Source organism: Phycodurus eques, chromosome 18 (assembly GCF_024500275.1).
Source record: "Phycodurus eques isolate BA_2022a chromosome 18, UOR_Pequ_1.1, whole genome shotgun sequence".
NCBI lineage: Eukaryota > Metazoa > Chordata > Actinopteri > Syngnathiformes > Syngnathidae > Phycodurus > Phycodurus eques.
The window spans coordinates 14,359,266-14,378,131 of record NC_084542.1 but is presented as its reverse complement, the minus strand read 5'-3'; the positions used below and the strand labels follow the sequence as shown (position 1 = coordinate 14,378,131).

At 38.4% G+C, this 18,866-nt stretch overlaps 1 protein-coding gene across 1 annotated transcript in view; it reads left to right on the top strand.

The window, feature by feature from the left end:
- LOC133416767 (kelch-like protein 29) overlaps positions 1-18,866 on the top strand; it is a 163,645-nt gene that overhangs the window by 102,893 nt on the left and 41,886 nt on the right. The window contains exons 6-7 of the mRNA XM_061703933.1: positions 8,930-9,068; positions 16,904-17,100. Of these exons, the coding sequence (XP_061559917.1) occupies positions 8,930-9,068; positions 16,904-17,100 (336 nt within the window). The remainder of the gene's footprint in view (positions 1-8,929; positions 9,069-16,903; positions 17,101-18,866) is intronic.

Here is an 18,866-nt window from a genome sequence, read left to right as displayed (position 1 = left end):
ACGAAAAAATATCGGACGAAATATCAGTCCAAAATGTCACAACACTAGAATCATCTTTCGGTTTCCTTACATTAGCGACGAAAATAATAGAATAAAATCAACAATTTATGTCATTTGTCACCATTTGACAGACATTAGACAGATTTTCCTCGTGGTTGGTTTAATATTTAATTTTGATAATTGCCTTCCATGACAGGAAACGACTGTTTTGTAAGGAAGCCGTGTGCTGAAACATTAAGGAACATCGGCCCTATAGATTTGTTAGTTGGGTTTCATTGTCGATCCGTGGGGTCTTTTGACCAAAACATGTCACATGACACCTGGGAACTGTTTCAATTTGTGGGGAAATGACAATGTGTCTCTTTTAAGAAATTAGAGGTTCTGTTTTTGTTGTTGTATACATGATGAGAAAACATGCGATGACTCTTTACGGTGTCAGTTGAATGGACTTAATTCTATTTTTCGGTATCCAAGGGGTTCTACCTGACGCGTCAGATTTGTCTGATTTGTGATTGCCCCCTCAGTCTCTGCGTCCCGATTGGCTCTCCGTCGACTAATGGGAAGCCTGTTTTCCGACAACGCTGGCAACAGATCCTGACAATTAATTAATTCAATGTCGCTTCCGTCTGATCAGTGCACCTTTCTTTTTTTTTTTTTTTTTTTGCCAGTTGAAATTGCATTTTGTGGTTTGACAAGTAATTAACCTCAGGATACTTTGGAATTATGAGGACGTTGATGTTTTTTTAAATGTAGGATCATATTTGATTATGTGACGTTCCCGTTTTGGAGTTTTTCAAATGGTGTTTGGAAGCACTAGTTTGCCTTTTATGTTCCTGGGGGACTAGTGGAAATAGTAGGGCGAAATGTCCATTAAGGTGCAATGAAGCCGTCAAAGGAGTCTTTCCATAGTATGTTTAAAAAATATATATATTTTTTTTTAATAGCGTGAAGGTGACGCATTAACGTCCAGGAACGTCACACATCGCTTGAGATGTGCACATCAGTGCTGGAAAATAAATCTTTACACATTTGTGATGAGGTGCCGTTGGCTGGAACCTCATGTGAAGTGGATGTCATTATTCGGCATATTCCCTCGTGGAAGTATTTATTTCAGTGCTGCAAAAGCTTGGTGTGTGTGTGGGCTGTGGTGAGGTGTTACAGCGTTTTTAAATAGCTGATGCCAGGAAAAGAAAAAAAAAAAAGAGAGAGAAAATGCAGTTTTGTGTCGCTTTAGGTACCATTTAATGACAAAGACAATAGTGGTGTGTTGATGGTGTTAATGTTTTGAGCCTTCAATGTCGCTAAATAAGGTCAGCAAATTATTAGAAACAGTTGACAGTAGGATGTGGTGCAGAAACTAAAACCGCAATTAAAAACGTTGAATTAATCAAATGTTCGTTGACGTTAAACATAATGTTAGATCTATTCTTAAATGTATCAAATATAAAATGTTGGATGTGCTCCCTAAAGGGCATTGTTAAACCAACCATTATTATCTTTGCAAAGGTCGAGTTTTTTTTTTATTGGAGCTAGAGTATCACTCATATAGTCTTCATTTGAATATTTGAATTCGAGTGAAAAAGACACATCATGACTTTTGCATTGTTTGTGCTTTGTTTGTTTGCGTGCACCGTGTTCTTCCCGCTCTAAATTATTCTAGGGGTGTTTTGGTAGTGGTGTCCTAATTTTCAGTCATTCCTGTGGCGCAACGCCAAAGACAAATGGAGAAAATGTGCAAAGTCCCATTTTATGTCCCTTTAAGGCATCAAATGTAACTTAATAGTAGGGCTACTAAGTGTCATTCCTAAGCAGTTTCTCGGAATATATGAATTTGAGCAGAAAATAGACATTGTGACTTGGTTTTACTTTTTGTTTGCAGTTTTCTTCCTGCTTTGAATTATTCATGGCATGGAGGGTCAGGGCTGTAGCGATTTTATCTTATTCCCAGTAGAAATCCCCATGACATTCCCCCAAAATCCCATTTTGTTCCATGGAAGGACATCCAACACCAAAGACAATAACAATTTTAATACTTTCAACCATATTTTTGGCATTGCGTCGCTGTTTCTGACATTTCGAGCCACTAATAAGATGCCCAAAAATGTCAGAAAAAAACGCTGCAAAACTGCAACCACCATAATAAACATATTAAATAAGGTGTAACAAGATATTTTATATGCCCTTGAGGACCATTGAATGACATACATCAAAGACAAAGTTTTGCTTCATTTATACATACTTTGAGTATTTAGTCATGTTTTGACCCTCCACTGCAGCTAAATAATGTAAAATGGCATTTGTTTGTCTGCACGTAGCTTCTAGTCACTCGTTTTCTCCATGCTTGAATTATTCGGGGGGGGGGGGGCAGTATGACAATGGCGTCCCACTTTTTGCCTGTTAGGGTTATTCCTGTGGTGCGCGCGTGTTGTCGTGTCGTCTGTCGTGCTGCATTTGATTGCAAAGGGGCGCCATTTGCATGTTGTTAAACAAAATTGGCCGACGCATTTTTTGCACATATTCTATTAATGTTTTAGCCCCAGACATGTTGGTAAAAATCTCATTTACAGGAGCAAAACAACTACCATATCCACATTTTTTTAATTCTAATTTTATTGGAATAAAAAAGTATTTAGTTAACCGAACAAACTTTTTTTTTTGTGGAGTAAGAAATTAAAATTGTTTGGAACTGCTTGATGTTTGAAAAAAATATTTTCAACACTTTTACATGCCAGCAAATGCTCTTTTTTTTTTTTTTTTTTTTTTGCCTCTTAAACTTGCCTCCTCCGTCAGATGCAAGTACAAGTGTAGAAAATAAGTTTTTCCTTTTTTGAGTAAGTGTGCAGTACAAATGTCATATTTTCATGATAGCAGCTTCCACACAATCGTATTTGAGCTGGTTAAACACACACAAAATTGGGGTTGATATTGAATCAACATAGTTTTATGTTAAAGTATATTATATACAGTACATTAAAATTTAAAGGTCTTTGTATCAATTAACATGGTTAGAGTCTGTAAACTTGCTATGTTAAAGTCTATGCAATCATATTTGGGCAAAGAATTAAGTTAATGTTGGGTCAATTTTATATTTTTCTGTTGACGTAACCAAATACATAAATGTATTAAATACAGTCAGTGTTTAAAGTGTAAGCTCGTATAAAAAAAAAAAAAAAAAACTGACTTCAAATTTTATTTTAGTCATTTTAGCGTAACCTTTGCATAGTTTTGATTTTAGCGGAATGAAAGAACATAGTTAGCATTTGTAAACCTGCTCAGTCTACACAATCGTATTTGGTAGTTAAACAGAGTAAAATATCAGCTCATGTTGGATCAACTTCATGTCTGAGTTGAAATAACCAAATATATCAAAAATATTAAGCCAATGTTTCATGCATGAGGTAGTTTAAAAAAGAAAAAGACCACTAACATCATTTTAGGCATTTTAGCATATGTATTAGGTCGTTCATTGTCCAAAATAAAACGGTTAGGGTTTATAACTATAGATAAAAAAATAAAAATAAAGCTATAAATGTAGCGGTTTGGATGCCAAAAACCAAACCTCATAGAAAAACATACATTCTTATGCTATATGTATTCCTGGAGCCTTTGACGCTCCCATTATGAGACTTTTTACATGGCAATATGTCACCTACGGATCCCCTCTCCCATTCGGCGTGGTCGCATTGAAGCCACACCCTCCTTGGGGTCCTTGAAATACTTTTCCCCCCCCCCCCTTTGAGCTTGTACTCTGATTTACCCTTACGCCGTCCTCACAGTGCGGCCTGACCTCTGGACCGCCGGGGTCCAGGTCCAGGTCACCTTCAAAGGGGTCCTACGCCGTCCTTGAATCCTACTCCCACCCCCTTGACGGGTGGCTCCTTAACTCGGAACTTTAGAGCAGAAGGAGGATGTAAAACTAAGACATGAAACGAACGGCATCATCATGGACTATTCTCCCAGGCGGTAAGAGTGAAGAGTTGTTGACGAGCTGAGCGGATTTCCTGTGGAATGAATGCGGCTGATTGGGAAGCGAGGAATGTTTGGACGCCATTGGACGCCATCTGACTTTGTCACGTGACCGCACCATGAAACAAGGACATCGACGGCTTTGATCTTCGCTTTTTATTTTTTTTTTATTTTTTTAACACGCGAGCAACAAAAAAAACCATTTGCAAGCCTTTGATTTTTAGTGTTTTAATGTTTAAGAAAGCAGGAAAAAATGGCCTACATAAAACACTACTTTTTAATCTGTACTATTACCGCTAAAAAGTAAAAGAATACGTACACTTTTAAGTTAAATTTGTCCTGATTTCAACACGATAAAATTAGGTCAATCGTGAATCGTCTGATAAGTAACCAAGTACAATTGTGTGGATGTAAAAATGTGAAGTAAAATACATATTTTTATCAAATAAAAAGGAGATTAAGTGCAATTTTACAAAAACGGTAATGTATCTTTTATGAAATTCACACGTTAAAGAATATGTTCATTCAGAAGAATACTATAAATACTAGGCTTAAAAAGATTGTTTTTAGCAAATAAAAAATGTATCATGAAGAGAATTTAATAAAAATGTCATTTTATTTCTTACAAATGATCATGTTAAAGAAAATCTACGCATTCACACGGAATATGAAAGTGAAAAATAATAAGAATGATATGAATACCAGGCTGAATGTGAAATGTGTATTTTTTATTTTGAGACATCAATAGGCTAATGATTTTTTTGTTCAAAATGACACTCAAAATTAGAATGTTTTCTTTCTTTCTTTTTTTTTTTGTCATGAAAAATACTTTTAAATTGACAGATTTTCTCCAATACTTGTACTTCATTAGTTTACCAACTGTGTATTTAATGAATGTTTTTTTTAAAAAATACATAGATTCATTTCGGCGCCTTCCTGCTTTTTCTCTAGGAAGCCATGTAAATTAGTTTAAATGATATTAAAAATAGATGTTAATATAGAGTATATTAATTTTCATATACGTTTTTCAGCTCTACGCTATTTCTATGCATGCGTTTGTTCAGTTTGACTGTTTAACTTTATTCGTATCTGTTAGGATTTAGATTTGAGCAAAATCCATGTATTTGCCATTACATTTGAACGAATATAATTCATTTAAACGATAACTAAGAAGTAATACCTTGCAATTATTACTGAAATATGCCAAATAATCACTCAATTTGATGCACTTTGTTTTGATAATTTAACTTAGAAAATTTAAATGATTTAATTTACAAAGTAAAATGTTTTTTTGCTATGAAAAATCCACTTTATATACTACAAAACAGAGCATTCAGTGGAAATACTTTAATACATTGATTTAATTTATTTTTAATGTACGTCATTAAATATGCTGCTGTCTCTTTACGCTCGGAATAAAAACATTATAGTCGAGTTGTATATTAAATTATTGATCGGCTCGCAATGCCGGTTTGTTTTCTGGCCAATTAACCGAGCAGTGTTTTACTATTGAAACTTTAAAAGAGATCAAAAGGGTCAGAACGAGCACATTGTTGTTCTTTGAGTGACTTTTTTTCTTCTTTTTTCTTCTTCTTTTTACAGGATATTAAAATACTTTTGTTTTTTTATATTGTTTGCTTAAAAAACTCTTAATTGATTAATTACATTATTAAAATGAATTGTTCATTAATTTATAGGGTAATAATTCTTAAAACAAAATACACTCTAATAAAAAAATATTTTTATAGACATTGCTCATATTTCAGCAAAAACATAATGCTTGGTCTAATTTATTTTAAAAGAATACATCTGAATTAATTATATTATAGAAAATATGTTTGTAATATACGGGATATAATTACATTGAAATATATATATATAAAATCAATTTGTATAGACATGTTGACAATATTATGGCAAAATATTGTAAAAAAAAAAAATCCAACAATTCAATAATAATTAAACAATAGGACTTATAATACTAAAAAATACATTTGACCCCCAAAAGTTTTTTTTTTTCAGACTATTTCCTAACTCAAAAGTAATATGATCATCGCAAAGTGATGACAAAGTCCACCGACATTTTTGCCTTGACGACAAAATGGCGGAAACACCCATGCACGTGAAAACTGTGCCAAACCCCAAAATGGCTCCGAGATCGCCAACCAATAGCGCGGCCTTTCTGGGCAACCTATCGCGTCTTGGCACCTCATTTTTTGGGTATTGGCGAAGCGTTGGCGCCCGCTGGTTGGTCGGCGTACCTGAGGACCCCGATTGGGCGTTGAAGCCGTTACTAGGCCGAGGAGCACCCAATCAGGAGTAGGCTGCTCCCGTTGTGAACTCGTCCGCCCGACGACCCAACGGCGAGAGCTAGCGTCTGTCTTTGTTACTCCGCTTGACGTCCCTCAGGGCATCTTTCTCATATTGAGACGTAGGTTTGGCATCCCCCCGCACTGGAGAATGGGGTACGCCATTTGTAGTTTCACGGGTTGTTCCTGGGCAAATCCCCCCACCCTACTACTCCCCTTGGAAGCCACGATTAGCTCCTCTATCAGGAATTCAGGTGTGTCTGCGTGGCACGGTAGGGAGGCGGCCTTTGTCTGCTCCCGGACCCCCACTCCGCCCCCTCAAGGGGGGTCTATTCATAGTATAAAGGGGTGTTATGCGCCCTGGGTGATTGGAGGCGAGAGCCATATCGTTTTTTGCGGGAGAGTCCAAACTATTCACTGTCGGGAAGCGCTGACAGTCGTCGGAGAATTGGCCCCCGGACAAGAAGAGCTGGAGTGGAATGCTTTTGTGTTTCGGGGGGGAGCGGATTTTTAAAAGAGATGCAGCTGTGCATCCAGTTTGAAGATTTCACGAACCATCCTTACGTTAAATCCTACTCTTCATTAGGAATATAACACTACATGTATTTCTATTTGTACGGAACATTTGGTACAGTACTGAAACAACAACAACATATGGGTATTTTATATGATTTACAACATTTTTGCTTTTTTTCTTAAGTACGTTTTAGTCTGTACTTTTCTACAACTGTGAGTATTTTTGCCACTTTTGCTGTATTCTGAGTAAACTGCAAGATATCGCGACGTGCATCGCAAACTCCAAATGTTGCTATCGTGGAATGAAGCGTCCCTCGCAGCCGGCACTCGCAATCAAAAGCTGTAACGACACTCGAAAAGTGGCCATAATCATATTATCCCACATTATGGCTTGTGCATCTTCTCAATGTGGCCTTCTGGATGACAAAGCGCGGCGTCTCCCCGACTTCACCCCACCTCCCCGCTGACTTTCCCTCTCAGCCTCCCCTCATGGCGCCTCATTAAACGCAGGGAAAACAAGCACCTCCGACCCGACGCCGCAGTCGGTTGGACGAGGCGCTACGACACTGAATTTGCATCCGTTCGCATCGAGCGCGACTCTTTCCCAGTTTGGCTGTCTTCCTTCCATAGCAGGGTAGAAATGATTACATTTGTGGATAAGCAGATCGCTTCATTGCAAAGTCAACTTTGCGCTAAGTAGGACGTGTCACAAGAATTTAGTAGTATTTCATTAGATTTTTTTTTTTTTTTTAATTTTTTTTTTAAAAAGAGGTTTACTTTAAAATGTAATATTGTAGTAAATTTGTTTGGTTTCCTTATCCATTTTTAAGGGTCAACTTGTTCATTTTGATAATCCAAGTGCAGGTTAAATGTGTATTTCAATGTTCTGTCAGAGAAACAATTTAGGAGTAATTAATAGGAAACTGACAAATGTGCAGTAGTAGTTCTAACCCTAACCTAAGATATAATGCCGAAATGAAAAAAAAAAAAAAAATCAACAAAATTCTGACAAAACTTGTGAGAATTTAGTCGGAGTTTGTATGAAAAGCTACCCCGCTATAATTTCGAGTTCTTCATTCGTCTGAGCTATTTCTATGAACATAATAATTCTGTCGGATTTTGTACGAAAAGTGCTGCACTATTATTAGTAGAAAACATATTTGTTGTTTAATTAGACATCGTTACGAGAATAATATGCCTCAATTCTATCCCCTGAAAATGCTCTGAGGACAATTTCCTTCAAAATGTTTGTGAGATTAGCTACTTCTATGTTGATGCGTGTATTCAGGTTATTCACAAAAACATTTTAGAGGAATTTTGTACGGAAAGAAGTGCATTGTAATTGGTCGGAAATAGTCATAGTGTATTTTGACGGTTCTTGGATATTTGGGGGTAAATTCTAAAAATGTCCCGTTAAATTATTGTGAGATCACTATTTTTATTTTGGTACCGTAAACTGATGAGATAATTTTATGAATTGAATTATTATAGTAGGTATACGTAAGAAAAGTAGCACATTGATATGAATGAATCAGAAACAGACATATTTGGGGGATTAACTTTAAAAATCTGAAATTTTATGGAAAATTGAAAAATGCTAATACAATGTTTTTATAATGTTTTTCAATGCTTTTTCGCATCATAAACAGATGAGCTAATTCTCCGAATGCAGTTTCTTCACTATCACATCAGCAGTGACGATGTGTCTCTTCTGGGCAGAATTTAGTCGGAATTTGTACCGAAAGTAGCACATTGTGTGTAATTAGTCAGAAACTGACATTCTTTGGGGAAACTATGAAATGCTGGTTTCCTTTGGGAAATCCTACCATTTTTGGGGGGTACAATTTCGCATATTGAGATCACATTTATTTCCATTTGTTTTCCATGTATTTCTTTTAGCATTGTGAACAGGTGAGATCTGTTAATGTTGTTCCTTCGCTTTGACATCACCAACGTTATCTTCCTGCAATATGACATGATTTTTGTCCAGTGTTTCTTCTTCGTGTCACTTTGTTGATGCTTATGTCTGTCCTGAAAATCAAACAAAAACAACTTCTAAACCTAAAATGTGTGACTGTCTGTTTTTCTCCTTCTTTTTTCTCCTTCTTCTTCTCCACCTTCTTCTTCTTCCTCCGCAGAGATGTTGAAGGAGCTCAACCAGCAGCGACGAGCGAAAGAGTTTACAGACCTGAAAATAATTGTTGAAGGCAAAGAGTTTGAAGTCCACCAAAATGTTCTAGCTTCCTGCAGCTTGTATTTCAAGGACCTGGTCAAAAGGTTTGCCTTTTCCTGACAGCACTCCTCCTCCTCGAATCCCACCTGTTTTTTCACCTTCTCTTTTGTAGGGCACATTTGTGTCGCTTTCCTAACCCCACTTAGCTCCAATCTACCCCCCACCCTTCTTTCTCTTTCTGTTCTTTCTTTCCATCTTTTCTTGCAGGTGCGTGAAGACTTTTTTTTTTTGGTTCTAGCGCAGGGCCAGCAGCCATTCCTTCCTTCTCTCCCCCTCCCTCCCACACTCAAATGAATGTATCTGAATCTGGAGATAAAGGTCAACAACTCGTCATCTCTTTGCAACCCCCTCCCTCATCACACCATTTTAACCACATTTCCATTTTAACGAGCAGCGCAAATGTTTCACGATCGGGGGCATGTTTTTAAGGGCCCAAACGAGACGAGCGTATTTCTTCCACACGATAATGGTTGTTGCTTAGTGTAATCGTGAAATCGGACGCTACAGAGTGTCGGCGAAAAGCAGGTGAACGGCGTCCGCCATTCTTGTATTCACGCCATGTGCCGCTCCCCCCCCCCCCCCCCCCGTGGTTATCCAAACAGCAATTTGAAGGAAATCTAAGTGTCAGGAGCAGAGAAGAGTGATTGTATTTATGTATATATTGCATTTATGTATATATTGACCAAGCTCTGACCTTGTGGAGGGGAGGTATTTGGTGGCCGTCGTCAAACTTCGCTGCTGTGATTTGCCTACACGCAATGACAAAAACAACAAATTCTGGGAATTTGATAGCAAACTGACAAAATCGCTAAAAAGAGTTTGTCTTGATCCTGAAATAGTTGCTTTAGAGCAAAATGGCAGACTTCCTGTGCATGGGTCTACTTATGCCGACCAAACTTCATGCTGCTAAATTAGCTAATTTAGAGACTAAATCTAACTTGAGACACATCAGCCTCATCGCTGAGCTGCCATGCTTTCCCACACACAGTGATGAAAACTGAAAATTCTGCCAATTTAACGTCACCTACCTGTTTAATACAGTCAACGTTTCAGAAGTTAATAACAAAAAAAGAAGGTGTTTGGATCCCGGAGAGACTACCTGTATTATCAATTGGCTTAACCGGTTAAAAGAAAAAAAACAATGTATTGCACAATCATTGAAAGAAATGCAATAATAGCGGGACAGGGAAGCGTGAACCGCGATACTGCGGGGGGCTTTACTGTACACAAGGTTCGAATTTGTTTGCAATCAGACAAAATCTGTAGGAGTAGTTTATCTTTGAAGGAGTCCTAAAACTGGTAAAATTGTTGCTAAAATGGCCGCTTTAAAACCAAATGGCTGACTTTTTGCGTCTTTTCAAGCGTGGGTTGTTGAGACTTTTGTAGGTGTGCTCTTGATAGACATGCGCTACCAAGTCCATGTTGTTATGTGAAACTGGCTTTATGGGCTGATACTTTGCCAACATTGTCCACCAAAAGACAATGACGCAAACGCAAAATTGTGGCAATTTGGTGTCATCCTTCTGTCTTGTATGCAAGGTCCGAATTTTGTAGCAATCCCACAAAATCTGTCAGAGGAGTTTGTCTTTGAAGGACCTGTGGAAATGGCCCAAAGCGAACCTAAAAGGGCTACATGAAACCAAATGTTTTTCTTTTTGGGCTTGGGTTCTTGGGACTTTTTTTTTAACCCACCAAAAGTTACTAAGTGAAACTGACTTTGGGGGCTGAATTTTCAAATTCGACTTATCAGAGTTTTGTGTTTAATGGCGACTCATCAAACTTTCCCGTATACTTTGCCCATAAACGCAATGACCAAAACTAGAAAAATCTCATCTCTCCCCTGTCGAGCATACATGGTTAGAATTTGGTAGCACTTGGACGAAATCTTTAGGTGAAGTTGGTCTTTGAAGTACTCCTGGAAATGGCCACAGATTCTTCAGACTTTTTTTGAGGGTCTAATTATGAAGTCCAACTGGCCTCGGTGGCTGAGTTTTCAAAAAAATCTGGTTGGTGGTACAAATTAGCAATTGTCCAACATTTTCTATTAACTCTATCAAATTAATGAAGTTGCCCATCGATATTTCACAAAATGGCGGCCGATTCACCAATGCGCAGTATAATAGCTTGTTGGACGATTTAGTTTGGGTAACCACAACCTCACTCTGTTGCCATTCATACTCCATTTGTGTGTGTGTGTGTGTGTGTGTTTGGCACAAGAGTCAGATATTATATATGTATTTATTAAGAATTCCATGCATCCCAACATGTCCTCATCCAGGCTTTAAATCCTTGCAGGTGTTTTCAACTTGACTAACACTTCCTCGGGAGCCAAAGCAGTTCCGCCGCTCGCCATCTTTACGTGGCGTGTTTGCGTAAGCGCCGAGACAAAGGCAAACGCACCGGCATGACGCCTAAGGGGGAGGTTGTCTCGTCTGGCCCGCGGCCATGGTGCGCCGTAAATGCGCAGCTTATCAGCCGCCCGCCGACGACTTCATCGCCGCGGTTAATTTTTTACCTTTGTGACATTGGAACCTCGAAAGTCGAAAGCATTTTTATAATTATTTTGTTGCATTTATGCTAAGATATAACATAGACACACACACGCACGCACACACACACACATATAAAAAAAAACATGGTTAAGGCCAAATTTAACTGCATGTTAAAATGATCTTTTTTCAATATATGGTAAAATGTAACTTTTTTTGTGGCTAAATTGAATTTCTTTTTTTTAATTAAATTTTGGAATTATCGTAAAACATAGCAAGTTTATGGCAAATTTAATTGCATTTTATTTACATTTAATTTGTCACTTATGATCAAACGTAACCCTTTGTGCTGAAATGTAATTGCAATTGTTCCAATTACGTTTTCAATTTACACTAAAATATAGCATTTTTGTCAGAATATTTAATTGCAATTGTTTCATTTTAATTTATTTTTATAATAAATATAGCATCAATAAAACTTGTAGGAAATATTAAAAAAATATATCGAATCTTTGTATTTCTAGGCATTTATGTCTTTATTTCAAACGCAATTTTAATAAGATGTTCCAATCATGGTAAATCAGTCATAGTTTAATTTATTTATAGTATTTCTTATATATAATATGTACAAATGTATTTGAAAAATGTTGCACATTTTTGTACAATTATTTTAAATATAATTTTAGAATTATTGTGCAATGAAGCATTTGTGTAAAATAAAATGCATTTTATTTCTATTGAATTTATAATTTATGGTCAAATATGAAATTCTGGTGGTGAAAAATAATTGCTATTTTTCAAATTGAATGTGTAACGTTTTGAGGCAAAAAAAAAAAAGTTTAAATTCAATTTTGGCTTTGTCCTCAAAGTTAGCGTTTTTGTGGTAAAAAGTGATGCCTTTTTACTCTTATTTAATTTGTAATTTATTATCAAATGCATCATTTTTTTAGGCAAAAACTAATAGATTTGTATTTGATTTTGTCCTTTAATTTTTGTTATTTGAATTCAAATTTTTTTGACAAAAAATTGTATCACATTTAAAATCTTTCAAATTTATGTTAAAGCATGCAGTTTTTCGAATCAAATTTCGGATTCACGGTCAAACGTGAAGCCTTTTTTTGGCCGGCTGGCGTCTTGTCCCATCCGAGATTGGAGGTTCCGCTGTACTTTTCAAATTCCAATGGAGGCGATGGAGGTTCTGTCTGTGGCGGCCGCACGCGGCGCTGACAGCTGCACCGGCACGCCAATACAAAAGTCTGCCCTTGACCTTGACGACTGCGGGGAACCCTTGCGAGGGGCCCTGACAGTAGGCGGGGGGGGGGGGGTTGAGATGCTGTCCATCACTCGGTGTCTCCTGTGGGCTTCTTATCTGGGATGCGGAAACATCATTTATGCGTAAAGGTGCGAAAAACACCCGACTTTGAGAGCTGTAATGCTCATGAATCACTTAATTGATTGTGGGAGTGCTTTCATCTGGTGTCATAACTCTTGTCACTTTTTGCGGCGGTTGGCCAAAAAAAGACATTTGGCTCCTTTTGTCATCGCCGTGGCGACAACATTTGTTCAACTAGTTGTTATGCCTGATGAAGTTCATGGAATGTATTTCACTTTTGTTGGTTTCTAACTAGGATTTTTAGTTTACAATTCATGTTGTTTTTACTCAAGTTCCAAATCCTCCAAGTGGGTTCACTTCATTTTTTTTTTTTTAAATGTCATTTTGAATTTATGCTGACAGCTAACATTTATGTGGCAAAATTGAATGACTTTTTTAATGATCATACAATTTAACTGCTTTTATTTTTACATTTATTTATGGTAAAATATATCATTTGTGTGGCAACATTTAATTGCATTTTTTTTCTTATTTCTTGTTACATTCATAGTGAAATAGTGAATAATATTTTTGTGGCAAAATAAAATTTGGTGAGATTAAGCTTTAAAATTTTGTTAAAGTGGAGTTTTAAGAAAAGTGCTATAAAAATTGAGTTATTATTATGGAACTATGGAAAAACATTGGGGGTGAGATTTGTCATAAAATAGAGTATTGCATTTTTGTGTCATTTTGTGTTTTGTTTTTATGGTAAAATATATCCTCTTTTTTTTTGCCAAATTGCCTTTTCCCCCATTGCTTCACTTTTTGTGCAGTTTCCTTCTCATTTCTTGGAATATGTTGCTCCATAAGACCCAAAGAATGCAATGCAACCATTCCCCCATTACTCCTCCACCCCCCCCAAAAAAAAACAACAACAAAAAAAACATTACCCTTACACCTAAAGGGCCGGTGCGCCAATCAGGCAGACAGATCATGGCCTGTAATTTCATTTCACCCATCAGCATTTTCCAATAAGCGCGCTCGCTTGGCATTTAATTTATGGCATCCATCTGCATTTTCTGCATCGGCACGACAACGCGGTGCAAAAACCTCCGAGCCGGTCTGACACATTCATCCTCTCTAGCCGTGCGAAACGGACCTCTCGACTCGCCTGGGGGGGGGGAGGACGGGACTTTGTCCAATTCCCCTCAGATTTATGTGTAATAGTCTTTGTTCGAGTTGATCCCAATAGCAAGACGAGACTTCCCACTTTTATTTGGCCTGCAGTTTCATATTAAAGAGAATTTTGTGCAGACGCAATGTCACATTGATCTTCATAAAGTGACATTTTTGGGTTAAGGTCTTTTAAATGGAAACAGTATAAGGTGAAACATGGAACTCTAATGAGTTGAGCTTGCAAATTCAGCCCCCAAAACCCAGTTTCACTAAGCAATATGAAATTTGGTTGACTTAGGGTCCATCGTGCGTAGACCCACAAAAAAGTCTCAGGAATCCATGCCCGAAAACACTCAGGAAGTCAGCCATTTAGCGTGTTAGCGAAGTTTAACGATTCGCTGTACCGACATAAAACTCGAAATAGGTGGACTTTGAAAATCCAACACTCAAGGCCAGTTTCACTTAACAGCATGAAATTGGGTAAGCATTTTTATCATGTGTTGATGTACAAAAAAAGTCTCAGGAAGCCATGCCCAAAAAGACAGAAAGAGTGCCGTTTTGGTTCGAAGTGTGCCGTTTTGGCCGTTTCCACGGCTCCTTCACAAGCCAACTCCAGCTAGAAATGTTGTATTATTACTACCAAATTAGACTCAAGTACCCCAGACAGACGAGCAATTATAAATTGCTAGAATGGTGAATTTTCTTTGTTCCATGTGGGTGGAGTGTGGTGGCAAAGTTTGGTGTGTGCACGTGTACGCCAATGTGTGCGTTCTGTTGGGCCTCATTTCTCCACCTCCTCACAGAAAAGTGTAGCATTTTCCCCCCCCCCACAAAAACTGATTCCACCATCCGAGTAGAGCTCATCTCGACACTTCCTCATTTTTCACACGAGTGCAATCGGACGCTCCCTAACGTTTTTCCACGGCCACTCGAAACCCTTCCTGCCGTACTAATTGACCGGGCTGATTATTATTATTTTTTCTTTCTTTTGGGTATTTATAGCTCTTAACTCTCCATTCGCCGTCCATCATTTTTACCCTCCCCTCTGCCTCCCTTTCTTTCTTCTCACCTGCCCACCTCCCTCCGCTCCCCCCTGCAGGCAGGCCTTTGTGCGGGATAAAGGTCAATAACGCTATGTGGCTTTTTGCTTTGCAGGAGGACAAAACATTTAAAAAAAAAGAAAAGAAAAAAGCTTTGGGGTTTTGCAGCCATGTGGAGACAATTAAATGTCTTTTCATTTTTTAAAGTTTATTTGGGGGGGGATGTCCTCACCTTCCCCTCCCTCCCTGAGTGCACTTCAAATGACGACTAATGTCTTTGAGTTCATTCATACACTACAGGATATTATTGCAGGTGTGATGGTGGTGGCTTTTTTTAGGGGGGTTGGTTGGGGGTTACCTCTTATTGAAAAGTCATGGAACAACACCACCCCTCCCTATTAAGGATGGCTGCTGGCTCGCTGTTGAAGAACCGTCTCACGCCTGCTTCACCCTTTTCTCTCTCTCTTTTTGTTTATTGTCCTCCCTTCATCCCACCATCCTGTTGTCTCGTCATGTTTGTTTGGTGTCCCGCTTAAATGTATCGGCCTGTGCGCAGCGACCCACTGAGTAATTACATTATCGAGAGTGCTGTAATATTTTTTTGCATTAATTTAGCTTTTTTTTAACCACCAAAATTGATTAATTAAAATGAATTTATTTTTTTTGTCATTTATCTTGTTAAATATTTTACCAATGAATTTATTGTAAATAATAGAACAATACATTTTAAAATATTTTCTGTTAATAATTGTGTATAATGATAGTTAGATAAATTTAATGACTTAAAATTAGTTTTCATTGTAAATAATAAAATAAAAAATGTGTAAAATGGAACATTTTAGGTCAGGTTAATTTTTTTTAAATGTCACATTTGTTAATTATAATTGGGTTAATTAGAGATAATGCAATAAAAATTAGCATGAATTATTTTATGAAAATCAGCTATTTTACATTACACTTTTTACCCATTCTTTAAATTCTACATCAGTCAACGTCAGCTTTACAGATGCCTCATACTTTCTGCAGGCAATGTGTGTGCTTGTCGCAGTAATGACATCTACCACTATCATTAAAAAAGGAGTTTATTGGATGTGAATTGCTGAGTCAGATGGACAACACAACTTTCTATTTGCTTCTATTTGCGCAGATGTAGTAAATATTGCTTATATACTGTATAAATAGGATGCCTAAAGTCTGATTACAGTGATTTTTGCACTGGATCCACCTTCCTCCTAATTGGAGCGGGGAAATTTCCCAGTTTTCCTAAATGCAGCAACAATCGTGTGCGTGAATATTTTCTAATTCGACAAAGTTGCTCCAGCAGCAGCAAATGAAAAAAGCTAAAATCTTCATTGACGCGAGGAAAGGGCCTCCATCCCTCTTAATACGGAACACTTTTCATATATCTGCGGCCGCAGGGAGGGGAGTTAAAGTGGTTGTGGAGGGGCGGCGTTCCATTTATTTAGCCCTTGAGTGGATTATCGTTTCACATCGGACATTAAACACGGGTGGTGAGGTGTTACTTAACGCCCTAATACCTCCCCCGCGGGCTTCCGCCGCCACGTGGAAAAATTGCCGTCATTCGAACCTGGCATGAGTCTCACGCAGTCCGCCTCTCAGCCTCGGTAGAGGTATCATGTAATCGTTTTATATGTATGGTAATCTCTTCCCCATTCGCGGTTTGCTGTTCCTGAATTCAATGAGCTCCAAATTTTGTTTCAGATAAGTAGAAATCCCCAAATTCTCTCCCTTTGTATCACCTCCCCCCCCCCCCCCCCCCCCCCCCCCCCCCACCCCCCAGAGCAAGCCGCTCTCTCTAACCTGCCTTCTCTCCTTCTCTGTGCCGCAATCGGTGGGAACAGGTCGTCGGGGGAGACGCGCAACGGCGAGATGCTGAAGTTGACCATGAGCAACATCGGCGCAGAGGTTCTGGAGCAGCTGCTGGAGTTCGTTTACACGGGCTCGCTGGTCATCGATTCGGCCAACGCCAAGACGCTGTTGGAGGCTGCCAACAAGTTCCAGTTCAACACCTTCTGCAAAGTCTGCGTCTCCTTCCTAGGTGGGTGTGTATGAGGTGGAGTTGTATCCCAATACCTTTGTACAAAATGATAGTTCGCCCGGTAGCTTCAGTAACTTACTACTTTTGGAATTTCTTTTTTTTTTTTTTTTTTTTTTTTTTTAAAGCTAAAGAAAAAGCAAAGCCTGGCGTCAAAGTTTGATGATTCGCTAGAAAAAAACTAAAATCTAATAAATTGAGTTGTAAAATTCAGCCTCCAAAGCCATTTTCCCCTCGCAACATGTAATTCGATAGGCATGTGTTTCACAAGTTGGTGCGTCACAGTTTGGAAAAGGATTTGTTGGGGGACCGCAATAAATTAAAAAAAAGCCTCAAATGTCAGTATTTGCATTGAATCTCATGAGTTGTTTGGGGTATGGCGACTACGAGGGAAGCGTATGTCGACAAAAAGGTCAGTGGCGAGAGAGCGGTGAAAAGAAAACAGCAGAAATGGCGCCTATTGATTTGTTTTTCTCTATTTGGTCCACACAACACACAAAAAAGAAAAAGCAAACATGGAAGCCATTTGTCGACTTCATTTCCTCTGAGATGTCAATTCATTCCGCCTGAACAAGATTCACGACATTTTAGCACTTTAGAGCAAAGGGGGATGGGCGGTCTTCAGGTGCCAGTGTTCGTCCTTGTCATAGGAGAAAGCGTTAGCGTCTTCTCGACCTACCTTTCTTTGATGTAAAAGTAAAAAGCCATTTTTAGGCTGTTCTTGAAAGACAAACTTATCCTATAAATGATGTTAAATTGCTACCAAATGTAAACCACCATTCGTAGACAGATGGGCAACGTTACTGACAGAATTAAGTTTGATTACTCACCGTAAAAAAATAATAAATTGAGTTTTAAAATTCAACCGCCAAAGCTAATTTCACCTTGCCGCAGGAAATTTAGTAGGCGTGTCTATCATATGTCGACTGAGAGAATAGAATAAATAGTCCCAGAAAGCCATGCCCGAAAAGGCCGAGGAAATCTGCCATTTTGGTTCAATGTACCTATTGTAGAGTAATTTTTTATTTGTTTTTGCCAGTAAATTGCGCTGTCATTTGCGTACTGATAAGTTGAGTTTAAAAATTCAAGCCACCAAAGTCAGTTTCACTTTGCATCTCGAAAATTTGGTATGAATGTCTATTGATCTTCAAAAAAGTGCCAAGCACCCATTTCCCAAAAGACACAGGAAGTCCCCTCAGTTTCTCACTAGCATAAACGCCTAAGCATCAACATTTCCTGAAAAATCTTGTGGCAACGTTCTGTGCGGAATGATTCATCTGCTGCCTGTTGTTCTGGCTTTGGTTTTGTTGACCGCTATTTGTTTTGGGGCCCTCCACATTTGCCGATTAAAAGAAAAGAGGCCTGGTGTGGCTCCCTCTTGAGGGCAATTATTTAATCAGGCCTCTTTCATGGCGCCAGTTCATTCGTTTGTCTGTCTGATTGCGTGTTGATTTCCAAACGTTCCCTTTTCTCTTTTGATTAATAGATATTTACATCGAAAGCAACCTCTTGTCAAAGATCACAGGCCCCCTTAAGCTCTCCCCCTGCTGGTCATTTTGAGGTCTACTTCTTTAATGTGCCCCAGCTAATCCCTAATCCTACTCCCTGTGATCGATTCCCGCCTGTTTGTTTGTCCCGGGAGGCGTTTGGAGTTATTAGATGTGTCGAGGTAGCTGGAAAGCTGATAAGCTGTGACACAATCCCTCGACATCATCTTCGACGTCCGGTATCTCGCTACTGACCTAATCAATCTGCCTATGTTCTCCCCT